At 42.8% G+C, this 26,895-nt stretch overlaps 1 protein-coding gene and 1 pseudogene across 1 annotated transcript in view; both read left to right on the plus strand.

The window, feature by feature from the left end:
- Nucleotides 1–511: 511 nt before the first annotated feature.
- LOC112302804 (glutamine synthetase pseudogene) lies at nt 512–9,001 on the plus strand (annotated as a pseudogene).
- An 11,689-nt stretch (nt 9,002–20,690) lies between these two features.
- The window catches only part of ACER2 (alkaline ceramidase 2), a 34,224-nt gene continuing 28,019 nt past the window's right edge, over nt 20,691–26,895 (plus strand). Inside the window, exon 1 of the mRNA XM_024558260.4 lies at nt 20,691–20,929. Within this exon, the coding sequence (XP_024414028.1) occupies nt 20,822–20,929 (108 nt within the window). The 5' untranslated portion in view covers nt 20,691–20,821. The remainder of the gene's footprint in view (nt 20,930–26,895) is intronic.

Here is a 26,895-nt window from a genome sequence, read left to right on the forward strand (position 1 = left end):
TATTCTGAAAATCCTAAGGCCCTTAAGCATTATGCTAAATCTACTCTGCCCATGCTCTAAAAATAGAACACCAAAGCTCTGATGGCAGCACATCTGTTTACAACATGGCTTATTGAATATTTTAAGCCCGCTGTGGAGACTTACTGCTCAGAAAAAAGATTTTTTTCAAAATATTACTTCTTATTGATAATGCAGCTGGTCAACCAAGAGCTCTGATGGAGATTTACCATGAAATTAGTGTTGTTTTCATGCCTGCTAAAGCAACATCCATTCCGCAGTCCCTGGATGAGGGAGTAATTTAAACTTTCAAGTCTTACTATTTAAGAAATGCATTTTCTAAGGCTATAGACGCCACAGGTAGTGATTCCTCTAATGGATCTGGGCAAAGTAAACCGAAAGCCTTCTGGAAGGCATTCACCATTCTGTATGCCATTAAGAACATTTGTGATTCATGGGAAGAGGTCAAATATTAGCATTCACAGGAGTTTGGAAGAAGTTGATTCCAGCCCTCATGGACGACTTTGAGGGGTTCAAGACTCCAGTGGAAGAAGTAACTGTGGATGTGGTGGAAATAGCAAGAGAAGTAGAATTAGAAGTGGAGCCTGAAGAGGTGACTGAATTGCTGCAATCTCATGATAAAACTTTTACAATGAGGAGTTACTTCTTTTTTAAAAAAATTTTATTTATTTATTTTTAGAGAGAACAGAAGGGAGGGAGAAAGAGAGGGAGAGAAGTATCAATGTGTGGTTGCTTCTCACATGGCCCCCACTGGGGACCTGGCCCACAACCCAGGCCTGTGCCCTGACTGGGAATCAAACCAGTGACCCTTTGCTTTGCAGCCCACGCTCATTCCACTGAGCTACACCAGCCAGGGCAGGAGTTACTTCTTATACATGAGGAAAGAAAGTGGTTACTTGAGATGGAATTTACTCCTGGTGAAGATACTGTGAAGACTGTTGAAATGACAGCACAAGATTTAGAATGTTATATAAACTTAGTTGATGAAGAAGCGGCAGGGTTTGAGAGAATTGACTCCAGTTCTGAAAGAAGTTCTACCCTGAGTAAAATGTTATTTATCAGATAGCATCACATATTACAGAGAAGTTATTCTTGAAAGGAACAGTCACTGTGGCAAACTTAATTATTATCTTATTTTTAAGAATTGCCACAGCCTCCCCAACCTTCAGCAACCATCATCCTGATCAGTCGGCAGCCATCGACACTGAGGCAGAGCCCTCCCCCAGCAGAGCGGTTATGACTCACTGAAGGCTCAGATGACGGTTGGCATTTTTTAGCAATAAAGTGTTTTTAAATGGAGGTACACACATTGTTTTTCTAAACATAACACTATTGCACATTCAAGTAGACTATGGTATTGGAAACAACTTTAATATGTACTGGTAAACCAAAAAACTCGTATGACTTACTTTGTTATGATATTCACTTTATTATGGTGGTCAGGAACTAAAACCACAATATCCGTAATATATGCTTGTACTTTAAGTCATCTCCAGATTTCTTATAATACCTAATACAATGCGAATGCTATGTAAATAGTTTTTATACTGTATTTTTTAGGGAATAATGACAAGGGGAAAAGTCTATGTTCAGTACAGATGCGACAACCATCATAGGCCTAACTACATAGCGCAAGTCAGCAATAACTTAACATATTTTTCTAAATGTTTATGATCTGCATTTAGTTGAATCCATGGATGCAGAATTCACAGATACAGTGGGCTGACCATATGTTAAATTCTGTAGTTTTCTTTTTAATCCTTTTGATTTATTTTGAAAATATTTACATAGGAGTCAAAACTATATAAAAATAATATGAAAAGTAGTAAGACATTCCTTGCTCAATCCCCCTCATCCCACCAGCCAGCAACAACTTGGCATCCATCTGGGGACAAAAGTGCCCTTGTGGGAACTTAGGGATCCAGGTAGATTGTGAAACCCCTGTGTAGTCCAAGACTGAGGAGACTCATTTTGACAAGGCAGCCCCACACCTGGGCAGCTGGCTCACTGACCATGGTTGAGGCTACAGACCCAGAATTAGCTCCATATTCCTGAGGACTTGTCTACAGCCTTGTTTGGCTTTGGTTCTGTCACCAGCATCATATGCTAGGGGATCCAGGAAGAGTCACGCCTACCTAGGCATCAGGTAATTGGCATACAGACCGCAGTCCTGGTTGTGGACCCTGAAGTGGCCCATGAACTAGCTCCAGTCACTCAGCTGTGATCAGGTACTTCTGGAAGAAAGCCTGCTAAATTTGGTCAAACTAGATTTTGAAGTAGTCCTATAACTGGGCTCCAGCCCATGGTAGGTGCAGTCTGTGAACAGTCTTGCTGTCAGAAGGCCCAGCAGGAAACACTCCTGTCTGCATCCCAGAGATCCTGAAAGAGCCCTATACTTGACTCAGGCCTCTCTAGCCATGGTCACGGAACAGTCTTGGCCACCCAGGAATCTGGCAGGAGACACACAAATCCATGCTTCCAGAGCCAGACCTGCAGACTCAATATTAGCTGTGAAACCTGAGATAGGCCTGGGCCTTGGTTTCAGGCCTTCTTAGCCACAGTTGAGATCTAATCCTGCCTACTCAGGGATCTACCCAATTACCAGGTCCTCCCAGGGACCTGGTAGGAACTGCCTTCATGCACCTGGTAATATGCTTGCTATCTAAGGACCCCACTGTGAAACCTAAAGCAAACCCTTGTCCTAGCACCACCCTGTTGAACAAGGTACTGGAGGCAGTCCTATCCTACCAGGGACCAGACAGGATCCATGCTGCACAAGGCCCTGTTAACAAGCCCCACAACCATGAACCCCACTGTAGACCTAGCAACATCCTCATTGTTGGCTCCACCCTAACAAGGCTGTTATTCTAGAGGTAATCATTGCCAAATTATTCACAATAGTGAAGACAGGGAAACAACCTAAGTGTCCAATCAATGCATTAACGGATAAAGAAAACGTGTACACATAAAATGGAATATTATTCAACTATAAAAAGAAGGAAATTCTCCCATTTGCCACAACATGGGTGGACTTTGAGGGCATTATGCTAAGTGAAATAAGTCAGCAAAGACAAATACTATATGATCTCACTTATATGTGGAGTCTTTAAAAAAAAAAAAAAAAAAGCTGCCCTGGCTGGTGTGAGCTTTGTGGATTGAGCGTTGGCCTGTGAACCGAAAGGTCGCCAGTTCAATCCCAGCCAGCGCACATGCCTGGGTTGCAGAGGCAACCGATCGATATTTCTCTTGCATATCAATGTTTCTCTCCCTCTCTTCCTCCCTTTCCCTCTCAAAATAAATAAAAACAAAAATCCTAAAAAAAAAAAAAGCCAAACTCATAGAAACAGAAATTAGAATAGTGGTTGCCAGGAACAGGGAGTAGGGGAAATGGGGAGATGTTTTGGACACACCGAGTGCGAAGTGTCTATGGGATATACAAATGGAGACATCCAGCAGGCTGCTGGGCCACAGGTTTGGACGGTATTTAACACAGTAAAAGAGGTGGGCTTGAGTGGGGGCCTGTAGTAATTTGCTAGGGCTCCCATAACAAAATACCACAAACTGGTGGCTAAACAGCAGAAATTTAGTTTCTCAATTTTGGAGCTAAAAATCTGTGAACAAGATATTGGCAGGCTTGGTTTCTTCTGAGGCCTCTTATTGGCTCATAGATGGTGATCTCTGTGTCTTCACATGGTCATTCCTCTGTGTGTCTCTGTTCTAATCTCTTCTTATAAGGACGTCAGTCATATTGGATTAAAGCCCATCCTAATAACCTCGTTTTAACTGAGTGACCTCTTTAAAGACCCTATTTCCAAATACAGTCACATTCTGCAGTACCGAGGATTAGGACTTTAATATAAGAATGGGACTGGGGGGATTGATAATTCAAGTTAAGGTAAACCTAGAAGCAATCAGTAAAGGTAAAATTTTCCCTAATTCACTGAGTTTTTTTAGTATGTTTGAGATAAGGGATATTTTGCAAAGAGAGGTATAAATACAGAAAGAAAGTACTAAGGGAGGAAATGCATTCGTGCATTTTTAGTAAGCTGTTTCATATTTGGCCAAAGTCAAGGAAACAAGAAAAAAAATCATTTTGGACATGAAAAACTAAATTTCAAGGGCAATTTCTACTGGTAGGAATAAACTAATTTTAAAATATGTCACACTGTGTTTGGGAAAGGAAGTTAAATTTAAAAAAAAATTAAGCTAAGAATACTTGGCATTTTTTCTGTAACTGTATTCAGGAGCAAGAATTACAATGGATTTCCTACCCCATGGGTCAGGGACTACGGGATGGTTTTAAGGGTTGTGGAAAATAAGTTCTGGTATACATTTGTGAAATAATTGGTGGTAGGCAGGAGGAAAGAGGATGATAGGGAAAGTGCAAGAATAAACCTATTTTAAAAAAAATCAGATTAAGTCACTGTTTCAAGGCAGTCTTTTTGCCCCATGTATTTTCATTCCTTAATAGCAATGTGACCTTGGACAACTTACACTCTCTCTGCCTTAGTTTCTCCATCTAAAAAATGGTGACAGTATCTTCCTCCTAGAGTTCTTGTCATGGACAAATGAACTAGTATGGGAAAAAAGTTAAACGGTTCTTGGTGCACAGTAGACCTTCAATGAGTGTTAGCTACTCTTGTCATCCCTGCCGCCACATCATCATCACTCATTACTCATGTCCCTCTAACTTTGCTCACGTCTTTCTCACTGCTGTCTGCTTTAAGCTGTGCTGCTTTGGGGCGTCTTTCCATAGTATTCCAACCCAAGCTGACCTTGCTACAAGCAGGAGATGGAAGCCTGAACTTGGAGCTAAAGTGGTCTGGATTGATTCAGATGGTGGACAGCCTCTTCAGATGGTGGGGAGCATCTTCAACAACATCATTCAACAAACGTGCTGAGCACCTACTTTAAGGCAGACAGCATCAGGCCAGGGGCAAGAGATGAAAAGGGAGGGTCCAGATGGTCCCTGATTTCAGGGATTTTTTACTTAATGGAAAAGAAACACATAAGCAAAACAAAACAAAAGAGGTATAATGGAGGTAATTAAAAGGTTCAGTAATATACCAAAAGACAGGAAAAACCCTAAATGTCTGGATCATCCCAATTAGCCTAAAAACGTGCTGGAATATCTCCAATCTTTACAAATCCCATTTTGACCCACAACCTTCCCTTTGCAGTAGCTACCACTTCTGTGCAAATCTCCTCCCTCTTCCTTACTGCAAAGCTGTAATAATTGTGCTGTAGGTTGAATTTTTGTTCCTAAAATTCATTTGTTGAAATCTTAACCCCCAATCTGACAGTGTGAGGACGTGGGCCTTTGGGAGGTGATTAGGTCAAGAGGGTGAACTCTCATGAATGGTTTTAAGGCCTTTATAAAAAAGACCCTCCAAAATTCCCATGCCTTTTTGCCATGTAAAGACATAGTGAGAAGACAGCTGCCTGTGAGGAAGTGGGCTCTAACCAGACCCTGAATCTGTCCGAACCTTGATCTTGGACTTTGTGACCACCAGAACTATAAGAAATAAATCTGTGTTGTTTATATGCTTCCCAGTCTATGGTATTTTTATAGCAATCCAAACAAACTTAAGATAAATTGCTATACTTACTATTTCTACTTTCTTACCACACACTCTCTCTTCTAAAATATATGCTTAAAGTTTCAAAAATTATGAAAAGTCATACAGCTTTCTTCCCTATCTTCCAGTTTCCCCCTCAGCCTGCTCAGTTATCTAGGATTATTAGTTTCTTTATTTATATCTTCATAAAATTTTTTGGTTGCTACAAATGTATTCTATCACATCATATATATATAAATAATGCTGCCTCTTGTCCTTGTATTTTTCCCTTAACAATACATATACATCATGGGGAACTTCCTCTTTTGATACATGAAGAGTCTCCTCATTGCCTTTTATTGGTCTCCTAATGGACATTTGTTTCCAGTTATTTGATACTACAAAGAAAGCTGTAATTATATGGATAAGCTTGCATGGAAGTGATTTCCCACGTCTGGGAGTAAGAATGTAAGATAATTACTAGAAGTAGGAGTGCCTGGTTTAAGTGTATGTACATTTATAATTTTGATCAATAGATACTGCTAAACTGCTCTCCAAAGGGGATTTTTCCAATTTATACTCCCACTAGCAACGTGTGAGAGTACCTCTCTCTAAGATCTTGCTGAATGTTATCAAACTTTGGGATTTGTTAGTCTGATAGATGAAATAAATGTTATTTTTATAGCTCTACTACTATGAGTTAAAGCATGTTTTTAAAATATTTCTCTGCTTTATCTTTTATCATATTTTGTTGAGTTAACACTTTCTATGTAAAGGAAATTAGTCCTGCATAAAAGTTCCACACTTTTTTTTGCCAGTGTGTGTCATTTTCTCCCTTCCTTCCTTTCTTCATTCCTTCCTTCCTTCCCTAAACATCTTTATTGAAATATAAGTCATATACTATAAAATTTATCCATTTAAAGTATACAGTTCAATTTTTTAAAAATCTCAAGAGTTGTGCAGCAATCACCACAATCTAATGTAAAAACATTTTCTTCATCCCCTCAAAGAAACCTCATGCCCATTAGAAGTCATTCCCCATCCCTAGTCCCCCAAATTGCTGCCCACCCTAGCCCTAGGCAACCACAAAGTTACCTTTGTCCCTACAGATTGGCCTATTCTGGATATTTCTTATAAATGGAATCAGATGACATGTGACTTTGGTAACTTCCTTCTTCCACATTCTTTCTCAAACCTGTTGTAGTCAGGATTATGTCCCCACTTAAACTTTAAAAATGGTCATTAATATTAGTCATCTTGCTCTCTTGTTTTTCCTCCTACCTCACAAGCTGTGCCTTCTTAGCTTCCTTGCTATTTCTTCCTCCTCTTCCCTCTAGATGTAGAAGTCCGCAGGATGCAGCACTTGCTCCTCTTCTTTTTTTTTTATTTTTTAAAAGTTTTTTTAAAATTTCATTTATTTTTAGAGAGAAGGGAAGGGATGGAGAAGGAGAGGGAGAGAAATATCAATGTGTGGTTGCTTCTCACATGGCCCCCACTGGGGACCTAGCCCACAACCCAGGCATACGCCCTGACTGGGAATTGAACCAGCAACCCTTTGGTTTGCAGCCCAATCTCAACCCACTGAGCTACCCAGAAGCCCTACCCAGCCAGGGCTTCTTTTTTATTTTTATCTGCATTCCCTCTCAGCTACTAATCTGGTCCCTTGGTATTGGGGAAACCACTAGCTTGCTATAAACATCCCACTGAATTTAGCTACCAGGAATGAGAAATAGACATACTTTGCTATTCCTCTTGCTAAGTAAACCCCACACACACATATAAAACAAATACCTGAAATGTGGAAAGAGAAGACAGGCTGGCTAGATACTCCAGGACCTGAGTAATGCCACGGTGGTGAGTGCCCTGGGTTTTCTTTTTTCCTCATACATCTCAGACTTGGAAGTGAAGAAGCCAGTGACTCAAAGTGCCAACAGGCATAGTCCAAAAAATCCTCAACAATAGCCTCCTTTCTCCAGTCAGAGGACCAGGAAAGGGTCAGACTAGCAAGACAGAAATTTAAGATAATAACATTTTCCTCTAGCTAAACACCACAGGAAAACAAATAGGCAAAAAACTGCAACCCAACCACACAGGCAAAGGTTGAACGTAAACCTATACTTCCACCCTTATGAGGTTGTAATGATGTTTCCCAATAATCCTGCCAGGTGGTATCAGAGAAAACCAATTAGGGAGTTACAGTTTCATCCCAGCCAGCCAGTAAAGAGACTCCCCCCACCTCCTCTGTTGTCAGTGGAGACTACCTGGAGAGCCTGGACTTTCACTCCCATCCTCGGTAAAGGGGAGTCACCTCTCAGGTGTCAGTTTGCCAATCTGGACATCTGTCTCCATCTGGCTAAAATAAGGCAGTATCTCCCACCTGCCCTGCCAAAATAGTATCACAGAAAGTCAGCCAAAATAGAACGCTTAAAGAAGATCCAATGTTGTATAACATAATACTAAAATATCAAGGTTCCAATAGAAAATTATCATCTTAAACTGAATGAAAAAAAAAAAGAAAGGCAAACATGGAGGTGATGGAGCTATTCATGTTGTCTGGCAATGACTTTAAAGCAACCATGATGGAAAAAAAGGCTTTAATGAGCTAATATTTTGCTTGAAATAAAGACAGCAGAAGAAATAGAAAGTCTCAGCAAAGTAATGCAAGCTATATAGAAAAACTAAGGTATAGGCGAGGATGGGAGAAGAACTGAGCATCTGAGCAGCATTCCCTCTTCTTCTCTCTGCAGCTGGCTCTCACGGCCTGCCCGCCCTGCCGCCCGCTCGCCCCGCAGAACATCTTCCACCAAGGCCACCTCAGCAAGTTCCCACTTGAGCAAAGCCATTCAGCAGGTGTACATGTCCCTGCCTCAGGGGGATAAAGTCCAACTACGTGTGTCTAGACTGACGGTACTGGAGAAGGACTGCGCAGCAAGACCCGGACCCCGGACAGTGAGCCCGACTGCATGGAAGAGTTGCCCGAGTGGATTTTGAAGGCTCTAGTACTTTAGAGTCTGGAGGGTCCAGCAGTGACATGTATCTTGTTCCTGCTGCCATGTTTCGGGACCCTTTCCGCCAGGACCCCAACAAGCTGGTGTTCTGTGAAGTCTTAAAGTACAACCGAAAGCCTGCAGAGACCAATTTGAGGCACATCTGTAAATGGATAATGGACAGGTGAGCCATCAGCGTCCCTGGTTTGAAACGGAGCAGGAGTAAACTCTCATGGTCGCAGATGGACACCCTTTTGGTTGGTCTTCCAGTGGCTTCCCTGGGCCCCAAGGTCCATACTACTGTGGCGTGGGAGCAGACAAAGCTTACAGTAGGGACACTGGAGGCTCACTACTGGGACTGTTTGTACGCTGGCACCAAGATTGTGGGTGCAAATGCCGAGGTCATGCCCACCCAGTTGGGAATTCCAGATAAGGTAAAATTTGGGAAAAATGTATTAGCATAATCAACAAAGTATACTTAAAAATAAATAAATAAATAAATAAGCACAAAAGAAAAACACTTACTTATGAGAGAAAATTTGAATGACAGCCCATTTCTCATCAGAAACCATGGAGGCTAGAAAGAAGTAGCATGCTATTTTTTTAAGTGCTGAAAGAAAAAAAAAAAACCTATCAGAATCCTATACCCAGGGAAAATATCCTTCATGGATGAGGGGGAAAGCAACACATTCTCAGATGAAAGAAAATTAAAACAATTTGTTGCTAGAAGACCTAACTCTAAAAGAGCGGTTAAATGATGTTCTGTAAACATAAAGTAATAAAAGGATGAAGCATGGAACACTAGGAAGAAATAACACTGGAAGCAAAAATATGGGTAAATAGAATAGACTTTCTTTATCCTTTTGAGTGTTCTAAATAATGTTTGATGGTTGATACAATTATACCACTGGTGTGATCCTAAATGTATGTAGAGAAAATGTTTAATACAATTATAAATGAGAGAGAGCAAAATGATAAAAAATCAGGTAAGTTTTCTATGCTTCACCTGAATAGGTAAAATGATGGCATTTGTAAATTGTGATGAGTTATATATACACAATGTAATATGTAGAGCAACTGCCAGAAGAACAAAGAGATACATTCAAAAAACAGTATAGAGAAATCCCAATGGAATTCTAGAAAATGTTCAAATAATCTCCAAGAAGATGGGAAAAAGAAAACAGAAAAAAAGCAGAGAACAAACACAAAACAAAAAGTAAAAGGGTATAATTAAGTTCTAACAAGTCAATAATTACACTAACTGATGTTTCAGTTTCATATTTACACATACTATATGATGATATTTTATTAAAAATATTTCTTATTGTGCACTGTGGTGAAAACCTTTTTTCAATTCCCTGCCCTAAGGAATCACTGAAGGCAGCAGAGCTTTCCTAGTCATTCTGATTACACAGATGAAATTCAGGTTCTGATCCCAGTGGGAAAAGAAAGGCTTTGTTTCACTAGAGCCTGGGGGATGTCTCTTTTGGGCCTGACATGCTCAGGTAGCAATTCTGGCAACTGGTACTGGGGTTCTGGCAGTTTCTTGCATGGGCGGAATTTGACGGTAGGATTTAATTTGGTCATCATCCGGTAGGAAATCAAACAGATCACAGGAGGACCACAAAGAGGGCTGTGGCTCAGAGACAACCCAACCCCCCCAACTTTCTTGTTCCTAACTGACTGGCTGGAAAGGTGGCCACCATGAAAATCCTTGGGTTGCTTGTTGTTAGTTGGTATATGCAAAGACATGCCCCAAATTATTCTCTAAACCTGTCCCTACAAATCCTGTCAAAGGTTTCTTCAAAATGCTCAACCTAACGTGTATTAGTAACATTTCCATGGGAAGATAAATCTAAGTATGGTCCTATTCATCATTTTGGAAACAGTCGAATATTTTTTAAGTATATTTTATCAATTATGCTGTTACAGTTGTCCCATTTTTTTTCTCTCCTTTATCCCCCAGCATTCCAACCCCCCCCCCCCGCCCCCGCCGACCTGTGCCTTTAGTTCATATCCATGGGTAATACATATAAGTTCTTTGGTTCTCCATTTCCCATACTGTTCTTAATTCCCCTATTTTGTACTGACCATTTATGCTTATTCTCTGTACCTTTTCCCCCATTCTCCCCACTTCCTCCTCCCTGCTGATCTCCATTTCTGTGATTCTGTTCCTGTTCTGCTTGCTTGCTTAGTTTATTTCTGGTTTTTTTGTTTGTTTTTTTACATTCAGTTGTTGATACTTGTGAGTTTTTTTGTCATTTTACTGTTCATATTATTGATCATCTTCTTTTTCTTAGGTTAAGTCCCTTTAACATTTCATATAATAAGAGCTTGGTGGTGATGAACTCCTTTAACTTGACCTTGTCTGGGAAGCACTTTATCTGCCCTTCCATTCTAAATGATATCTGTGCTGGATAGAATATCCAGCTTGGATGTAGGTCCTTACTTTTCATCACGTTGAATACTTCTTTCCCGTTCCTTCTTGCCTGTAAGGTTTCTTTTGAGAAATTAGCTGATAGTCTTATGGGAACTCCTTTGTAGGTAACCTTCTGCCTTTCTTTTGCTGATTTTAAGATTCTCTCCTAAAAAAAAAAAAAAAAAAAAAAAAGATTCTCTCCTAATCTTTAATCTTTGGCAATTTAATTATGATGTGCCTTGGTGTGTTCCTCTTTGGATCCAACTTATTTGGGACTCTCTAAGTTTCCAGGACATGTATGTCTATTTCCTTCACCAGATTGGAGAAGTTTCCTTTCATTATCTTTTCAACTAAGTTTTCAATTTCTTGCTCTTCCTCTTCTCCTTCTGGCACCTCTATGATTTGGACTTTGGAACGTTTAAATTTGTGCCAGAGTTCCTAAGCCTCTCTTCTTTTTGAATTCTTGTTTCTTCATTCTGTTCCGATGGAATGTTTATTTATTCCTTTTGTTCCAAATTGTTGATTTGAGTCCTGGTTTCCTTCCCTTCGCTGTTGGTTCCCTGTATATCTTTATTTTACTTTGTATAGCCTTCACTTCTTCCTTTATTTTGTGGCTGTACTCACTCATTTCTGTGAGCATCCTGATTACCAGTGTTTTGAACCCTACCTCCAATAGGTTGGCTATCTCCTCATTGCTTAGTTATTTTCTGGAGTTTCGATCTGTTCTTTCATTTGGGCCATATTTCTTTCTCTCAGTGCACCTGTTATGTTGTAAGGGGCGGAGCCTTAGGTATTCACCAGGCAAGGAAATCCACTTCCCTGCATTGTGCTGCTGTATGTGGAGGAGGGGTCAAAGAGGGAACAATAGTGCTTGCTCAGTTCTTGCTCTGCTTTCAGTCACTTCCCCCATTTCCCATAAGCAAATTGTGCCCTTTGAGGTGCTGCCCTGGTGCTGATTCCTGGGTGAGTGGTCTTGAGTACATTCTAAGATCCCGTGGGTGCCTCCAAAGGATTCCCCTATGATACTGGTAGTTTCTTCCATCGCTGCAAACCCCAGAAGTTTTTACAGCCATAGATTTTAAGGCTTCATTTTCCCTATGCTGGAACCCTGGGTTGTGTGGTCTGTCTAACTCCCCAGTTGTTCCTCCCAGTTTATCCACATGTGAATGTGGGACAGTCTGGTCCGGCAGCCACCACCTTGCCTGCCCGGTCTGCCAGCTGCTGCCTTGCCACACATTCTCTCCACCCTGGCTGCCCATCTCTGCCCCTCCTACTAGTCTGGATGAATGTTTCTTCTTTAACTTCTTGGTTGTCGGACTTCCATGCAATTCAATTCTCTGATAGTTCTGGTTGTTTTTTGTTTTTGAATTGGTTGTTATCCTTTTGGTGGTGCAAGGAAGCAAAGCATATCTACCTATGCCTCCATCTTGGCCAGAAGCCCCTCAAATATTTTTAAAATTAAATTTCATCTAATTTTCATACTTAAGAGGAGAGTCCAGTCCCACATAACTTTGTATCATTTGTTCTCCAAGCTGCATTGCTAATGAGCGAGATTAAAGATATGTGGCTCTTCTTGGTGTCTAGTCTGGAACTTTCCCGGCAGTGACTATCCCCATTAACAGAATATACTACATTTTAGATCCTGTTTCCAACTGTTATAATGATTAGAGAATTTAATAAAAACGGATGACCCTCTCACTAGTTCAAATCTTTTCCACTCCAAGGCTTCTGACCTTATGCATGGACCTCCCAATTTCAATAGAGAACTTTTTGTCCTACTTCGTTCAGAAAGTGTGAATATTCTCTCATTCTAAAAATGTGTCTTAGATGTTCACATACTCTCCACTTCCCCTTCTTTCTTAGCAGAGAGTTCTGTTAGCACTCCTGGCTTTAAGTCACAGAAACCCAACTTAAACTGGCTTACGTAAAAATGTGACTCTACTATAAAGGTCATGGGTATATTGGGAACATCTTTATGTGGTTAGATGCCTGGGCATAGCTGGAGCCAGGGACTTCTTTTTCAGTTGGACTGTCTTTTGTCTTTATAGCCCTTTTGGGGACTGCTTCAATATTCTCTTGCACTGTTGACTAGTTCTGCCTGCTCTTCCACCCTTCTGGTCAAACAGGTCACCAATACTGCCCAGGTTTACATCTCTATTCTATCAGGCCACCAGATGGAGCTGAGAGAGCTCAATTCTGATTCAAATTCTCAATGATACATTCTGATTACCCAGCTTGGGTCAAGACCCAGTCCTGGACCACTGAACTCTAAACACAGAGATGGGTCACAGTGTCTTACCTTGGCTGTTCCTATGGAAACCATCTGAATGGACTTGGGGGAAAGGGAAAATGGGAGGTGGGACAGCCCCCAATGAAGAATCAGCAGAAGGTCCGGGAAGAAAAGGAGATTGTGGCAGACAAAACAATGGGTCTGCTCCACACCATTCCTTCTCTCCAGGCAAACTCTAAGATCTTGAGCTTTCCATTCCACTTCTCTCTCCTTCAGGATCTTCGCCCTTTTTTTCTCTTATATTTTAAATCTTTACTCTAACGGATTGCCTTTTCCTTAGGTTTAAATTTGCTCAAGGCTCCCCTTTACTAAAGGAATGTCCCATAACCCATCATCCAGCTTTTGCCCAATCTGTGTACCTTTCTTTTCCACCAAATAAATTTCATCTGCTCTTTACTCACATTTTACCCCTGCCTGGCCTCCTCCCTCTTTAATTACCCCTGTTTCCATTTCCCCAAGTTGTTTCTTGGTCTCTGAAAGGGTGAAGACAAGGCCGAGTAATCAAAGCATGAGATTCATAGGCCATTGTGATGCAGCCCTTCCATGGGGTACGATGTCTCAGATGCGCCAGGGCCAACTTCCTCACAGCATATTTCAGGAACCACAGAGGCCAGCCCCAAGGATTGTGAGGCACCGCACTGACCAGTCCCTCACCTTTCCAGCTTCCTGGTTCCAGAGAGTCTGTGGCTTCAGCACCAGCTTGACCCCACCCATGCTGCTGATAGACATCTTGTTTACCAAAGCCTCCTTGGTGACAGGCCTTCTTACACAGAGGCCTGAGAGAGGCTCTCTCACACAGTTTGCTATTTGCTTCCTCAGGTGCGGATAAGATCCTTGTCAGTTCTTCGCCCTGTGGAACGAAGAGGACAGGTAACAACCACAGGCTCGACTAGAACTGTTGCTTTAAGGGTACCCACTCCTAAAGGCCAACCCCTCGACACTAGCTGAACCAATCTACCTTCTGGTGTTCTGGTTACACGGATGCTTCTGGGGTTACCTTATTTAATGAAGCCCTTTGCTTCTTTAGTTTTTAAAAAAACTTCTTATTATGGAAACTTTTAAAACACATACAAAGTAGAAAGACTCATTTAATGTGTCTACCACTCCATTTCAACAGTTATTTGTTGAAGGATAGATATAGATAGTGTTGCACTATCTATATACCCCCCTCAAAAACACCCTCTTCTATTATTCCAAAGCAAATCTCAGATATGTATTTTGTAAATATTTCAGTATGTATCTCTAAACAACAATGCTCCTTTTGGGGGTTTATTTTTGGTTCTGGTCAAGTTTATACTTTACAAACAATAATACTTACCTTTTTAAGGTACAGGTCTGAGGTTTTATAAGCTCATTTAGTCATATAACCATCACAATCAGGACACAGAACAGTTCTGTCACCCCTCAAAATTCTCCCTCTTCCACCTCCAAGGAACTGTTAATGGCAACACTACCAGGTGTTAGACCTTGGTCCTTGAATTTGGCTAAGAAAAGAATTCAGAGCCAAGGAACTCAAATACAAACAGAAGTTTATTTAGAAAGTCACAGAGGTAGAAGAAGTGAGCCAGCTAGGCTGGGAAAGCAAAGGTATGTGCCTTGAGGGAAGACGGGGCTAAGGAAGAAAGGCACCAGTAGGGTGCTGTGGGGAGGGGAGAAGGAAAATGCTGCTCTGGGTTCATTTTAAGGACTTTTATCTGGAGGTCTCAGGGGAAAATCTCAATAGAATATTCATCAGCCGTCCAGGTGTGTCTCCTCAGGGCTGTGGTCAGTGCCACAGTAGGAGGTCATTAGCCACTGCAGCCGGCCCTGCCATCAACCCTGTCATTGCCTTGCTGCTTTTCTGGGTCTGGAGCTGAAACACGACTGAGGCCTAGATGTTATCTCTAGTTTCACCAGAACTCTGTCTCTCTGGTCAGCAGACCTAAAACTTTGTTCCTAAAATGACTTGATGTGGGCCAGAACCTCACTGCCCGGAGGGCTTAATGTTTAAGAGAGTGGTTGTGCAAAGGACTCATTTAAGGCTCTCCTTCCACCGCCTTGTTCCTCCTCTAAGGGAGTATACCACACGGCCAGCAACGTGCCAGGGGAGAGAGGATCGGCGTGGGGGGGGGGGGAAGATTGGAACCACATGACCAGTGATATGCTAGGGAAGGAAAGGTCACCCTCGGGGCAAAGTCCCACCCTATAATACTTTTAGCCCTGGTGATCTTCTGTACCTGACCTGTCCTTCTGACTCTGCTCGTCTGTCTAACTGCCTACTATATCATAACCACAGATTTATTTTCTATTCTTTAGTTTCACCTTTTCCAGAATGTCATAAACATAGAATCATAAAGTATATTTTTGAAGACTCATGTTTTAAAACAATCATCATACCATCATCAGCATCTCCCCCGAACAACAAAAATTCCCCAATATCATCAAATTCTCAGTTTTTACATTTCCACAATTGTCCTAAAGAGTATTTGTTGACACTTTGATTTAGGACCTAAACAAAGTCTTCACATTGCAATTGGTTGTTATGTCTCTATAGGAAATTATATGTTTCCTCCCCATCCTTTAAGAAAAGTTGTCAGAAAGTTTCCCATATTCTGGCTTTATTGATTGCACATGCATGTCATCATTTCTTCTGTTCCCTAGCTTTGCTACTAAAATATGGCCCAAGGACCAGCAGCATCGGTATCACCTGGAGGCAGTCTGCTAGAAATGCAGAATCTTGGATTCCACTCAAGGTCTACTGAATCAGACTCTGCGCTTTTAAGAAGCTCCCCAGGAGATTCGGCTTCTGTGAATTGGTAATGAGAGCTAAACTTTTGATCTAGTTCAGGTGCTGTGTTTTTGGGCAAGACCTCTTCATAGGTGGTGTCACAGCCCTTACTACTTTCCTATTTCCCTCTCCTCCCTGACTGCTCATGTCTGTCAGGACTGCTGCCTCTGTAGGCAAGCCCAAGGATCTGCCCTTTTGCACATGCTGTTCTTTCTGGATTATTCCTTCTTCTTGGTGCTCTGCCTGGTAAAATCCTATTCATCTTGTACATCTCAGTGCTGCTGAGGCTACCTCCTCTGTCGAGCCTCCCTTGGCTCTCAGTGCAGACCTGGGTCCTACCCCTCTGCTTCCCCATTCTATGTATGTACCTTCATTTTAACAATTACCATGTGGTGGTATTCTAATGGTTTGTGTGCCTCTACTAAACTTAGCTCAATGAGGGCAAGAAAATACTTTATTTTTCTTTATATTATCCAGAACTTAATGTAGAGCCTTGCACAAAGCAGGTGCTCAAAAGTTTTTACACCTTTGCCAGCTACAGTTCTCTATCAAAGAAATGCCTTCTCTATCCAGAAGCAGGAGTCAAAACACATGTTAACAAGTTCCATGCACTTCAGGCACAGGCAAAGCCTCAGACTGCCAATCACAACTAACCTACTTTTATTATATACCCAGTCCTAACTTTGTTTGTGGTTTTCCAGAGCAGATTAAAGAAAGGAGAGAGGCACTTCTAAAGAGAGGCCAAGTGACAATAGCAGGAAGTGGCCTCAAATGGCCTGTCAGTAAACAACTTGAGAGCAGCGAACGAACGTGGCCACCTTCTCGGAGTGGCTACAGTTCTGTTTCCCTGGTGAGGCCCTGCTTTCTACAGCTCTCTCCCCCAATTCTAAGCCTCCTGAAGCCTTTGTCTTAGATTATAAAACAAAACCAAAAACAAAACAAAACACCTTACTTGTTTCCTTCTTAGTGAAGAGGGGAGCCAGACCTTGAGCCCCTGGTTTCCTGGTAATAAGCCTCATGAAAGGATGACTTCCTCTGCTGGGCTTCCCTTTTCTTCCTCCTTTCCTTGATGTCAGCAGCAGTCTTGGCTTGGACTTGATTTTGGGGGGAAGCAAAGTGTACAGTCCACAGTGAATTTCTGCCCCATTACACATTGGCTAAAACAAACCTGAGTGTGGGTCAGAATCACCTGGAGGACTTTTTCAGCCAGAGACTGTTGTACTCCGCTCCCAGAGTTCCTGATTTAATAGGTCTGGCCTATGGACCTCAGTTTGCATTTCCAACAACTTCCTAGGTGATACCCATGCTGCTTCACCTTGCTTCATTTACATAGGTGCCTGTATTTGTTTTTCCCTAAGGAAGTCTTTGTGACTTGATGATTTCCACTTGTGGAACCAGTTGAACTGGATATTTATCGTAAGATATTTACTTAGACCAAATAAACACTGTTATAAACTCTGTAAAAATAAACGATGCAGGCATCCTGACTTGCCTGCAAGGGTGGTTCTGGGAAACCTGCTCTCCCATGGATCTGTATCACTGACTCATGTTTAGATCAAAACCACCACGGTGCCCTATTCTTTCTTGTCCACCCACCCCACCCCCACTCTCCTCAAACTCTCTGTTTACACGAGGTATCATATTTTGTATTAAACCATTAACAGTAGTTGCTAAGGCATCATACTATTAATATAAATCAATTTAAAAAGTAATTACCTAATGATAGGCCCTAATGTTAAATTACTAAGGTTATATTCATTGAAAAAATGTTAACAGTGGAGCAAGTCAAACATAGCAGAAGAATTTCAACACAGTTGCAAGACAAACGCCAGCGTCTCTGGAGGAATGAAACTTGTGTTCTTTACTCACTAGTGGCCTTTGGCTTGAGCACTCCCTGTGCAGTTGTAATTAGACAGAACCCAAGTGAGCAGTTTTGATTTTGAAACAGAATTGTCATTGGCAAGAAGAGTTCCTGTGTAGGAGGAAAACCCTCTGCCATTCTTTGAGTGAGATTTGGGGAGAAGGATGAATTCTCTCCAGGGAAGTCCATATTTCATTGGTGTAAAACTTGCATTGTTTTGCATTGTAACATCACAGCAGTCCAGATCCATCTTACAATGGAAGGCATTTTATAATCCCGGTTGGCCAGATGGAGGTTGAGATGCGTTGTCACCGCCCGAACACGCACAGACTCAGTAGTAATTCCTGGTGGGATGACTTGGCAACAGTAATGTCCATTATTTCTGTAAGCAAATCATATAAGGACCATCTGGAAAAGAAACACGCTACCTGTTGTCTGAAAACCTTCCACTGACACCTGCATGCAAGATCAAGACCAATGCCAGCATCCAAACGTCTACAATAGGTGTCGGTGGCTTGAAAGCAAACAGTGAATTACTCAAAAGGCTGCATCACCAGCACCTGGTAAGTAAGGACACCAATGACCTAGTTGAAAATGAGTCCGACGAATAGAGATTCTGAGTCTGAAGAAATGATAGCAATTCCTTAATGAATTTATGTTGCTTATATTTTCCTTTTTGTGTTCGCACAAGAAAGACGTATGATAACAATGAGTGTCTAAGTCTAGAAGCTCACATTCAGTAAATATTTTAAAAATACTAAATGATTAAGAAAAGGATTACAAATAGTTTAACTGGGAGTATCTTTACCAGCAGCTCTCAATATTTTTGATCTGAGGACTCCTTTCATACTCTTAAAAATTATTGAGGACCATAAGGAACTTTTGTTAATGGGGTACCATCTATCAATATTTGTGATACTAGAAATTTAAACGGAGACTTTGAATACTGAATATACACAAGCACACACTCCACTTGCTGTCAGAGAGAGAACGACACACACGGCCCTGGAAAACCAACCGGTGTATGCTGGTGTGAAGGTGAGAGCAGACAGGACAGATGATGTCAGTGTTAACAGGAAAAGAGTTTTGGCCTGTGGATCCCCTGAAAGGGGAACCTCACCTTGGGAGCCACCGGCATATAAAATAATGGTATGTTTTACACCATTAGAGTTAATGAAATGGGTATATTTTCACCTAAAATATTGGAAGGGGTAAAATCTTGACTACATGGAAAACTACTATTGGACAGCTGGAGTAGGACCCTGAGACACTGGTATCCTGAAGGCCTGGGGAATTCTGATCTTAGAAGTTACCGGTGTACACAGTGGAACTGGTTGTCTAGGAGGAGGGCTGGGTGGAAACTGGACAAAGGAGTGTGGTTAGCACCCAGGGCAGAAAGCTGGATTTCCTGGAGACTAGGAGGGGAGTTGGGGCTTGCTGTTCCTGCCAGTGATGTAGATTTGGGGAGACATGCAAATTGCTGTAGAAGACAGACAATGGGTACACAGGGCATTGGAGCACCAGCCCCATTCCCACAGTCAAGCTGGGGAGGGGGCAGCCCTGGGGGAGCTGCTGATCTTCAGGAAACCATGCAGACTTGAGCAAGGATATCCTGGTGACAGCCACCATGGTCTGATGAGCAGGGCCTCTTCTGCCACTGCCATTGTCCTGACCTGAAATTCTAAAACCGCCAAAGGTAGGACCGGAGCCAAGACCAAAAAGGGAACGAGGGAAGGACAGAAGGAGGGAGGGGGAGAAGGGGGCAGGAAAGAAAGAGAGAGAGAGGGAGGCTTTCTGCAGGAATTGCTGAGACCGGATTAACTTTGATGTCTAAACTTCAGAATAGTTAATAGCTGCAAAGTAAAGTACTTCTTTGCAGGTCTAAGATCATCCTGACTTTGATTTCTAGCTCTGCCACTTACTTTCTGGAATGACATTGCTCACAGAACCCACTTCATAGGACCCCCGGTCTGAGCACCAAATAAGTGATCATCATGGAAGCTCTTCAAGCAGCGCCTGGCCCATAGTTAGTGCTATATATGTGATATATGTGCCATCATTTCTTATACCTTGGATGTTCTGGAGATGTCATACCTGCCACACTACATCCTTTGAGAAGGGTTGGGATGGCAGACTTTTGACCCCATGTCTAATTGAAGACTAGATTAAAGTGTAACTGCGAGTCTAGGGAACCCAGGGCAGGAACAGACTCGAAATTGCGTAGTGCTCTATCCGGGAATGGGCTGCAGAGGCTGCGTGGGAGGGTCTTCTGGAGCCTGCGACGCCATCACTCTGTCGAAATACCTGCCCTAGCCCCTGCTACCAAGCCAGTCCTTACCTACTTCAGAGGGACAAAGAGCCCTTCTCAGGTGTGAGCGCGGGTGCCCACGTGCTGAGCAGCGGAATCCATGCAAACTTCCCTAGGCTCAGTAAGGGGTCTGGATATTCCATTCCTGAGTTCTTATGTTTAATTTTGGCCAGGGCTGGCTCTGGCCCTCTTTACCCAATTGGGGGTGGGGATGGGATGGAAGGGGGCGCTTGCGAGTCTGAGCTGGGAAGTGGGCGTGGGCTTGACCGTGGGGGCCTTTACACCTGCAGGGAATAAGGACGCTTGAAAGCTTCCGAAGGGGGTTCCGCTTCCCCACACCCAACTCCGGAGCACATCCAGCCCCGGGGTGGGCGTGGCCCCGTGGCTGCCTACTGGCTCCCACAGGGGGCGGAGCCGGGGGCGGTGTCTGAGAGCCAGCCAAGCCCTACAGGCGGAGCTCAGCGCTGGGAGGCCGGCTGAAGAGGCGCCACATCCGGCGGCTGTCCGCTGTACATAAAGCCACTGCTGTCGCTGCTGCTGTTGTGGGCATAGAGCAGCAGCTCTGGCCTCTTCTTGGCTGCGGGAGCAGCTGCTCCAATGCCCCAGGGTGGCCATGAGCGCCCCACACTGGTGGGACCAGCTGCGGGCTGGCAGCTCGGAGGTGGACTGGTGCGAGGACAACTACACCATCGTGCCTGCGATCGCCGAGTTCTACAACACGGTGCGGGGCGCGGGAGTGGGGGTGGCAGGCGGGCTGGCGGTAGGGGGCTGTCCCCAGGTGCCACGGTGCCTGAAACCCGCTCGTGGCTCTCTTCATGTATCTGAGGCATTCTTTCTCCAGGACCAGAGTTGACCCACGCCCCCTCCCCTACGCGCTCCTTCCAGTTCTCCATCTGTCCTTCTCTCCTGTCCCTACCGGCGTCAGCTGGGCTCAGCTTCCTCCTCTTGTCATTTCTGATCACCCTGTTGTGTTGTTTGGTCTCCACCCATCCTGGAGCCAGTGATCTGTGTCAGCCCATCTCCCAGTTTAGGTCATTTGTGGGCAGTAAACCTGCCGGGACAACCTCCCGTTCTAGGATCCCTGTGGCATGACGCACTTGGGTCGCATTGTGCGTTTTTGCCCTGAATACCTGTTCTAGGAGTCCCAGGAAAGAGGGTAACACTCCCGCATGTCTCAGGAGCAGGGCCCATTCCAACCTTGCTGACTTGCCGCATCCCACTAATACACCAATAACAGGTCGAGTTACTTTTGGCCAGAATCAAGTTACCTTAATTACCTTATTACCTTAAATAAGAACTACTAGTTCTTATTTCTGTGCCTTACTTAGTACCCTGTCTAATGCCAGCTCCAAATGCAACTCCCCCAGGCTTGTGCACTCTCCACTTATTAAGCCTGGGGAGTGGAAGGGACATTTGGTAGTGATAGTGTGCATGTTTTCTGGACTTGCCTAGGTATCTCGGTATGGCAGCTTCCCCCCTGCAGAATCCTGTGTGCTTGCAGTGGGGAAGGAAATACCTTTTTGCTGTGCCCCTGGCTCAGGGTTCTGGTACCAAATGTAAGACTTTCCATGGTCATTTGTGTGACTTATCTTTTCACTGCTCTAATGGGAAACAGGAACTCCTGGTTTAAGGTTCATTGTGAATTTCAGGTAGTTCTTTAGGATTTTCACCTTTGATTTCCTGTAGAGAATGTTGGCAACAGTTAGGTACTTATAACCTGGAGGAATCTCTGCTGAGCTAGTCCTGGGCCTTCTAGTCATTGATGAAGAAACTGAGCTCTTGAGAAGGGAGCTGTCAAGCTCACATTTCTGGCATGGCAGGTGGGGGAGGAGGTGTGGGGCAGGGGTGGTATAATTCAGAAGTCTGCACTCTTCCTCCTCTAATTGCTAAAATCCACGGCTGCCCTTTATACAGAACTCCTGCTTTTATACGACCCAGTTAGCTCCTCAAGACAGCCTGGTCTTCTGCTCTTTGGAGATACAGTTAGTGGAGGTGGCCACGCCTCACCTATTGTACACCCTTTTTCAGTGCATACTATCAGCTGTAGATGGGTGCTCACAGAGGATGGGCTAGAGCAGGGCTGGGTGCTTTCAACAGCGGTAACTCAGGCGCTCCATTTGAAAGTGGATTTCACCAGAATTAAAAAAGAAATAAGAACTCGGGGACAGGTTCTCATACTATCTGCAAAGGATCTGTGGAATCTGAGGCCAGCAGAAAGTCAGGTCTGGCTATTTGGCTAAAAAGTGTATAGCTGCTCTGAGCCAGCCTTGAAAAGTCCCAGAGTGCCGAATGAGGGGGAGCATTTATTTTGTCTTTACTTTTAATCTAGTTCCATTGGAGCAGTTATATAGTGAGTGCCAAAATCTTTTTTAGAAATAAACTGTTGATCTTTAGCTGCAGTGTCTGTGGCTGATTAGCCCAGCTGGTCTGCCTCACAAACCCTATTCTCTGGATTAGTTGTAAACCACAAAACTTGCTGTAGCAAAGCAGAGAGCAGTGTTCAACCTGTGGCCTGCGGGCCTCATGCAGCCCAGGATGGCTATGAATGTGGCCCAACACAAAATCGTAAATTTACTTAAAATCTTTTTTCGCTCATTATTTTTCATTAGTGTTTGTGTATTTAATGTGTGGTCCAAGACAATTCTTATTCTTTCAGTGTGGCTCAGGGATGCCAAAAGGTTGGACCCTCCTGGAAGGTCTCAGAGAACTGGTTGGCCACCAAACATTGTTGAGTGTAGGTCCAAAGAGGTTAGCAAAAACAATAGCTTCTTCTCAGTTTCCATGCCCTAGTTACCTGTGGATGCTTACATGTCACAGGACAAACCTCTTGCTCCTGTATTGAGGGAGACAGTGAACTATTACTTGATGATTAACATCTCATTAAGTCATCATAGTAAAGCAGCAGGTCTAACTATCCATTATATAAGAAATAATAATTATTGCTAATTTGGAGAAGAAGTTTAAGGACTTGAAGATATAAAATCAGAAGTCTGGGAGAGGGATCCAAAACCTTCTTAATGGGTCTTTGGGGTATCACATCAGTCCTACAACTTCAGTTACTACTGGTTCCCATTACTTGTTTGCTATGTATTGAAGCTCTGCGGGGTCATTCTAGGCAGCGGGTGTTATTTACTCTACCCGCTTGATAAAGGAGGAAATGGGGACATAGATAGAGTATGCAACTTGCTGACGTCAAGAAAATGTTAGAACTAGAGTTAGAACTTGGTCCGTCTGACTCTACTAAGGTATTATTCATGAAGATGCGAGTGCCGTTGTAGCACCTTAGACTTACGTGTCATGGCATGATACACGCGTGTATTACTCAGCTGTTCTTTACCTTAAACTCTTGCGTTGGGAACATTTGCTCTATAGGCTAATCATGATGTTTGATATGAAAAGAAGTTTGTTTAAAGTAGTTTATTGTTTTTGTGGTTGTTTTTTATAAAAGTAATAACATGGTCATGGTAAGAAATTCGGTATGCATGTTATAAAGTGCAAAATACCCTCCTGTGTCTTTTCAGACACTTCCTAGGCATGTAAAAAGCACTTGTATTATTTGTGTGCGCTTTAAAAATATGTATGTATATGTATACACACCACAGTCTAAGTGTTTGTTTTTGTTTTTGTTTAACCCAGTCAAGGTACCACTGCACCAACTCTTTGGCACCTTGGTTTTTTCACTTCATATGTCTCGTAGATAGCCCCATAGTGGCTCATGAAGGGTTATCTCCCTCTGCAATGTCTACACAGTATTCTACTTAATGGATTGGCCATAATTTATTTAACCAGTCAGTTCCTTATTGATAGACATTTAGAACAGTTTCTGTTTGTTTTATTGTTCTCATTTTTGTTTATGAACAGTGATGCCATGGATATGCTCTCATATGCATCTGGACGTGTTTTACAAGTGCTAATGTTCTCAGGGGAGTTGCTGTGTCAAGGGGAGTGTTCATGTGAAAGGGTGATAGTTATTGCTCAATGGCCCACCAGACAGAGTATCCTGATTTATGCTCCCGCTGACAATGTTTGGGTGTATGAAACATCTTGTGTTGGGGCCCTGCAAATCTCTGTTGCCCAAAATCTTATCATCCTTTGCTTTGGCCAATCCCAAATATTTCTTCCAAGAACATAGTCCTTTGCTTGAGCACATTTTGAGCTATTTCTTCTATATGCAAGTGTTATTGAATTGAGTTTCTTTTTATGTTTTAAGTTTTAAGGCCCCAGTCACACTAAAAAGAAAGACTCCAGACCTAGCTGCTTTGGAGAAAAGTGTGGTCTTCCTTTTAACCACTGGAGTTAGCCTTTGGGGGCTCTGTTGCTGAGCAGTGACTCAGGGGGACAGAAGGAAACCAACTGGTGCTGAAAAAAGAAGTCTTGAAGCAAAACATATGCATAAAATCAGCCCATGATCTGTCACCTCCCCCAATCAGCTTTGCCCTCAACCATCAAGATTAGGAAAGTAGAGTTCTCTTTATATGTCTGAGCCACATCCCATTATCTGTAGGGCATAATTATCCATCCATCCGTCCATCCATTCATCCTTCCAACCATCCATTTACTGGGCAACTACAGTGTGCATATCCAGACGTGAGGTCCAGAGTCATCTGGGTGGTGAGGACCATAACAGAGGTGTGCACAGGTCACCCCAGTGTTACTAGAACTCTGCATGGGGTTGGTACACTGTGGGAGGTAGGGTGGGGGAATTTTGAAGAATACTTTCATGTAGAGTGACCAACTTGTCCTGGTTTGTTGAGGACAAAATTGGACTTCCCTGATTTTGAAACTGAAAGTTCCATGTGTTGGCAAACCAGGACAGCTGGTTATCTCAGTGGCGATAGGGAAGGAGTGGGATGGATAGTTAGGAATGTGGGTACAGTTAGGATACACAGACAGTTTTCTCAGCCACTGTAATGACCCTTATCTGTTTATGAACTTGTTGTTCAGAAACACTTACAGCCTATTGCTTTGTCAGTATTTACCCTCTTCTGGGAAAGTGCATGTTCACATGCAGCAGGATGAGATTGCAGTGTGTTTGTGAGATTATCTTGGTATAAATGTTATGTGGGAATTCATAGAATAAGGAGCTTTCTAAGGAAATAATACATTTTAGAATTGTGGTTTCCTTTCAGTGAAAACAATCTGTTCTGGAGACATTAAATAATCCAATTCTCCAAACTATAATCAGACAGTAGGCTTTCAAAAGTACCCCTTGGCTGAACTATTCTCAGCTTTAGTGGCCCACACCACTTTGAGGGGAAGTTTCATTGCTCATTGGATATGGAGCCATTGAATCCGTCTTTTAATTACAACTCATTTGCTTTTCTGTATTTCTTTAGGAGTTCCTTCCTCTTTTTGTCTTGGGGAGCATCTCCCTCTAATTTGGTCTTTTCCTTTTCATAGACTGACTTCTTTAGAAGGCCTGGTGAAGACCAGCAGATGTTGATAGGTGGGCTGTGCAGAAGTAATAATGTGATTTCAAGTTATTTGGAAGCGTCTGTTAAAATGGTGCTTCTAAATTGAACTCCCTGATACATGCATTTGAAAAAGTGTTTTGAAGTATCCTAATTTTACTGCAGCTATAATAAATGACTTCATGCTTTGGTGAATAGTGGTGTAAATACATTTAAAAATGATTCATGTGTACCTTGCTAGGGGTAATATAAATTGACAGAGCCATTTGGGGACAGCTTGGCAGAAGTTAGCTGCACTTGGCCGAAGCAAGGGAGACTGAGGGGACTTGAGGCAATAAAGATATACTGGGGTAAAAAACAAATGAGTTATATTTCCCAACATTGTAGGTGGGGCTGTAAATTGCTTTCCTTCCTTGGGGAATGGCTAAAAAACCCTTGCCATCTGCAGCGCTTACACCATGTGAGGTTAATCTGAGTGAACTAAGGTGAAAAGGTTTGTAGGAGATACTGTTGAAGGAGAAAAAGTTGCAGAATGATAATGTTACAGTATGTGGTATATATGTATTCACATAAATACAAACAAAATGACTGGAAGCCTATGAATCTCAGAACAATGGTATCTCTAGGGTGGTGGAAGACGGGAGATCTTAGCTCTGTAATGTATTCTGTTTTTCTTTTTCTTTTTCTAACAAGGAGAACATATTCATAAATATGAAAGGAGAAAGGTCAGGTTTTAAGTTATCTGTGTTATAACAACTTCATTTCTTTCCCTTCCATCTCTCCCTTTACCTTTTCCTTCTTCCACTTCTATGTTTAACAAAAGGAGAGCCACTTCTAAATCATGGAACAGGTCATGTGTGCATAGTGTGTGATGCAGTTCAGAAGTTTGCGGTACCAGTTGAGGAGTTAAACCGAGGAGGTCAGAATGTGGCTGGGGGAGTTGGAGGTGCAGTCAGTGGGGGACAGTGGAAAGACCCCAAAGCAGGACTGGGTGCTGGCCCCAGCTCCCAGGGTGATTTCCTCTCTGACCTTGGCCAACCTCGGAGCCTTTCTGAGCCCTTAGTTATATCTCTTGTAAAACAAGGGATGGTTAAAATCTCTCATTGTATTTCTTAAAGAGCTCTGACCATTTAAATTAGTTCACAAAAAGTTAAAGACTGTGATAATAACAATGAACAATAGCCTACTGCTTATCTGCTTTTTAGTAAATGAGCCTTGGCTGTATTTCCAGGACTGGAGACTATATACACCTGGGACATCTGACAGTATTCATCCA

This window comes from Desmodus rotundus, chromosome 1 (genome assembly GCF_022682495.2).
Source record: "Desmodus rotundus isolate HL8 chromosome 1, HLdesRot8A.1, whole genome shotgun sequence".
NCBI lineage: Eukaryota > Metazoa > Chordata > Mammalia > Chiroptera > Phyllostomidae > Desmodus > Desmodus rotundus.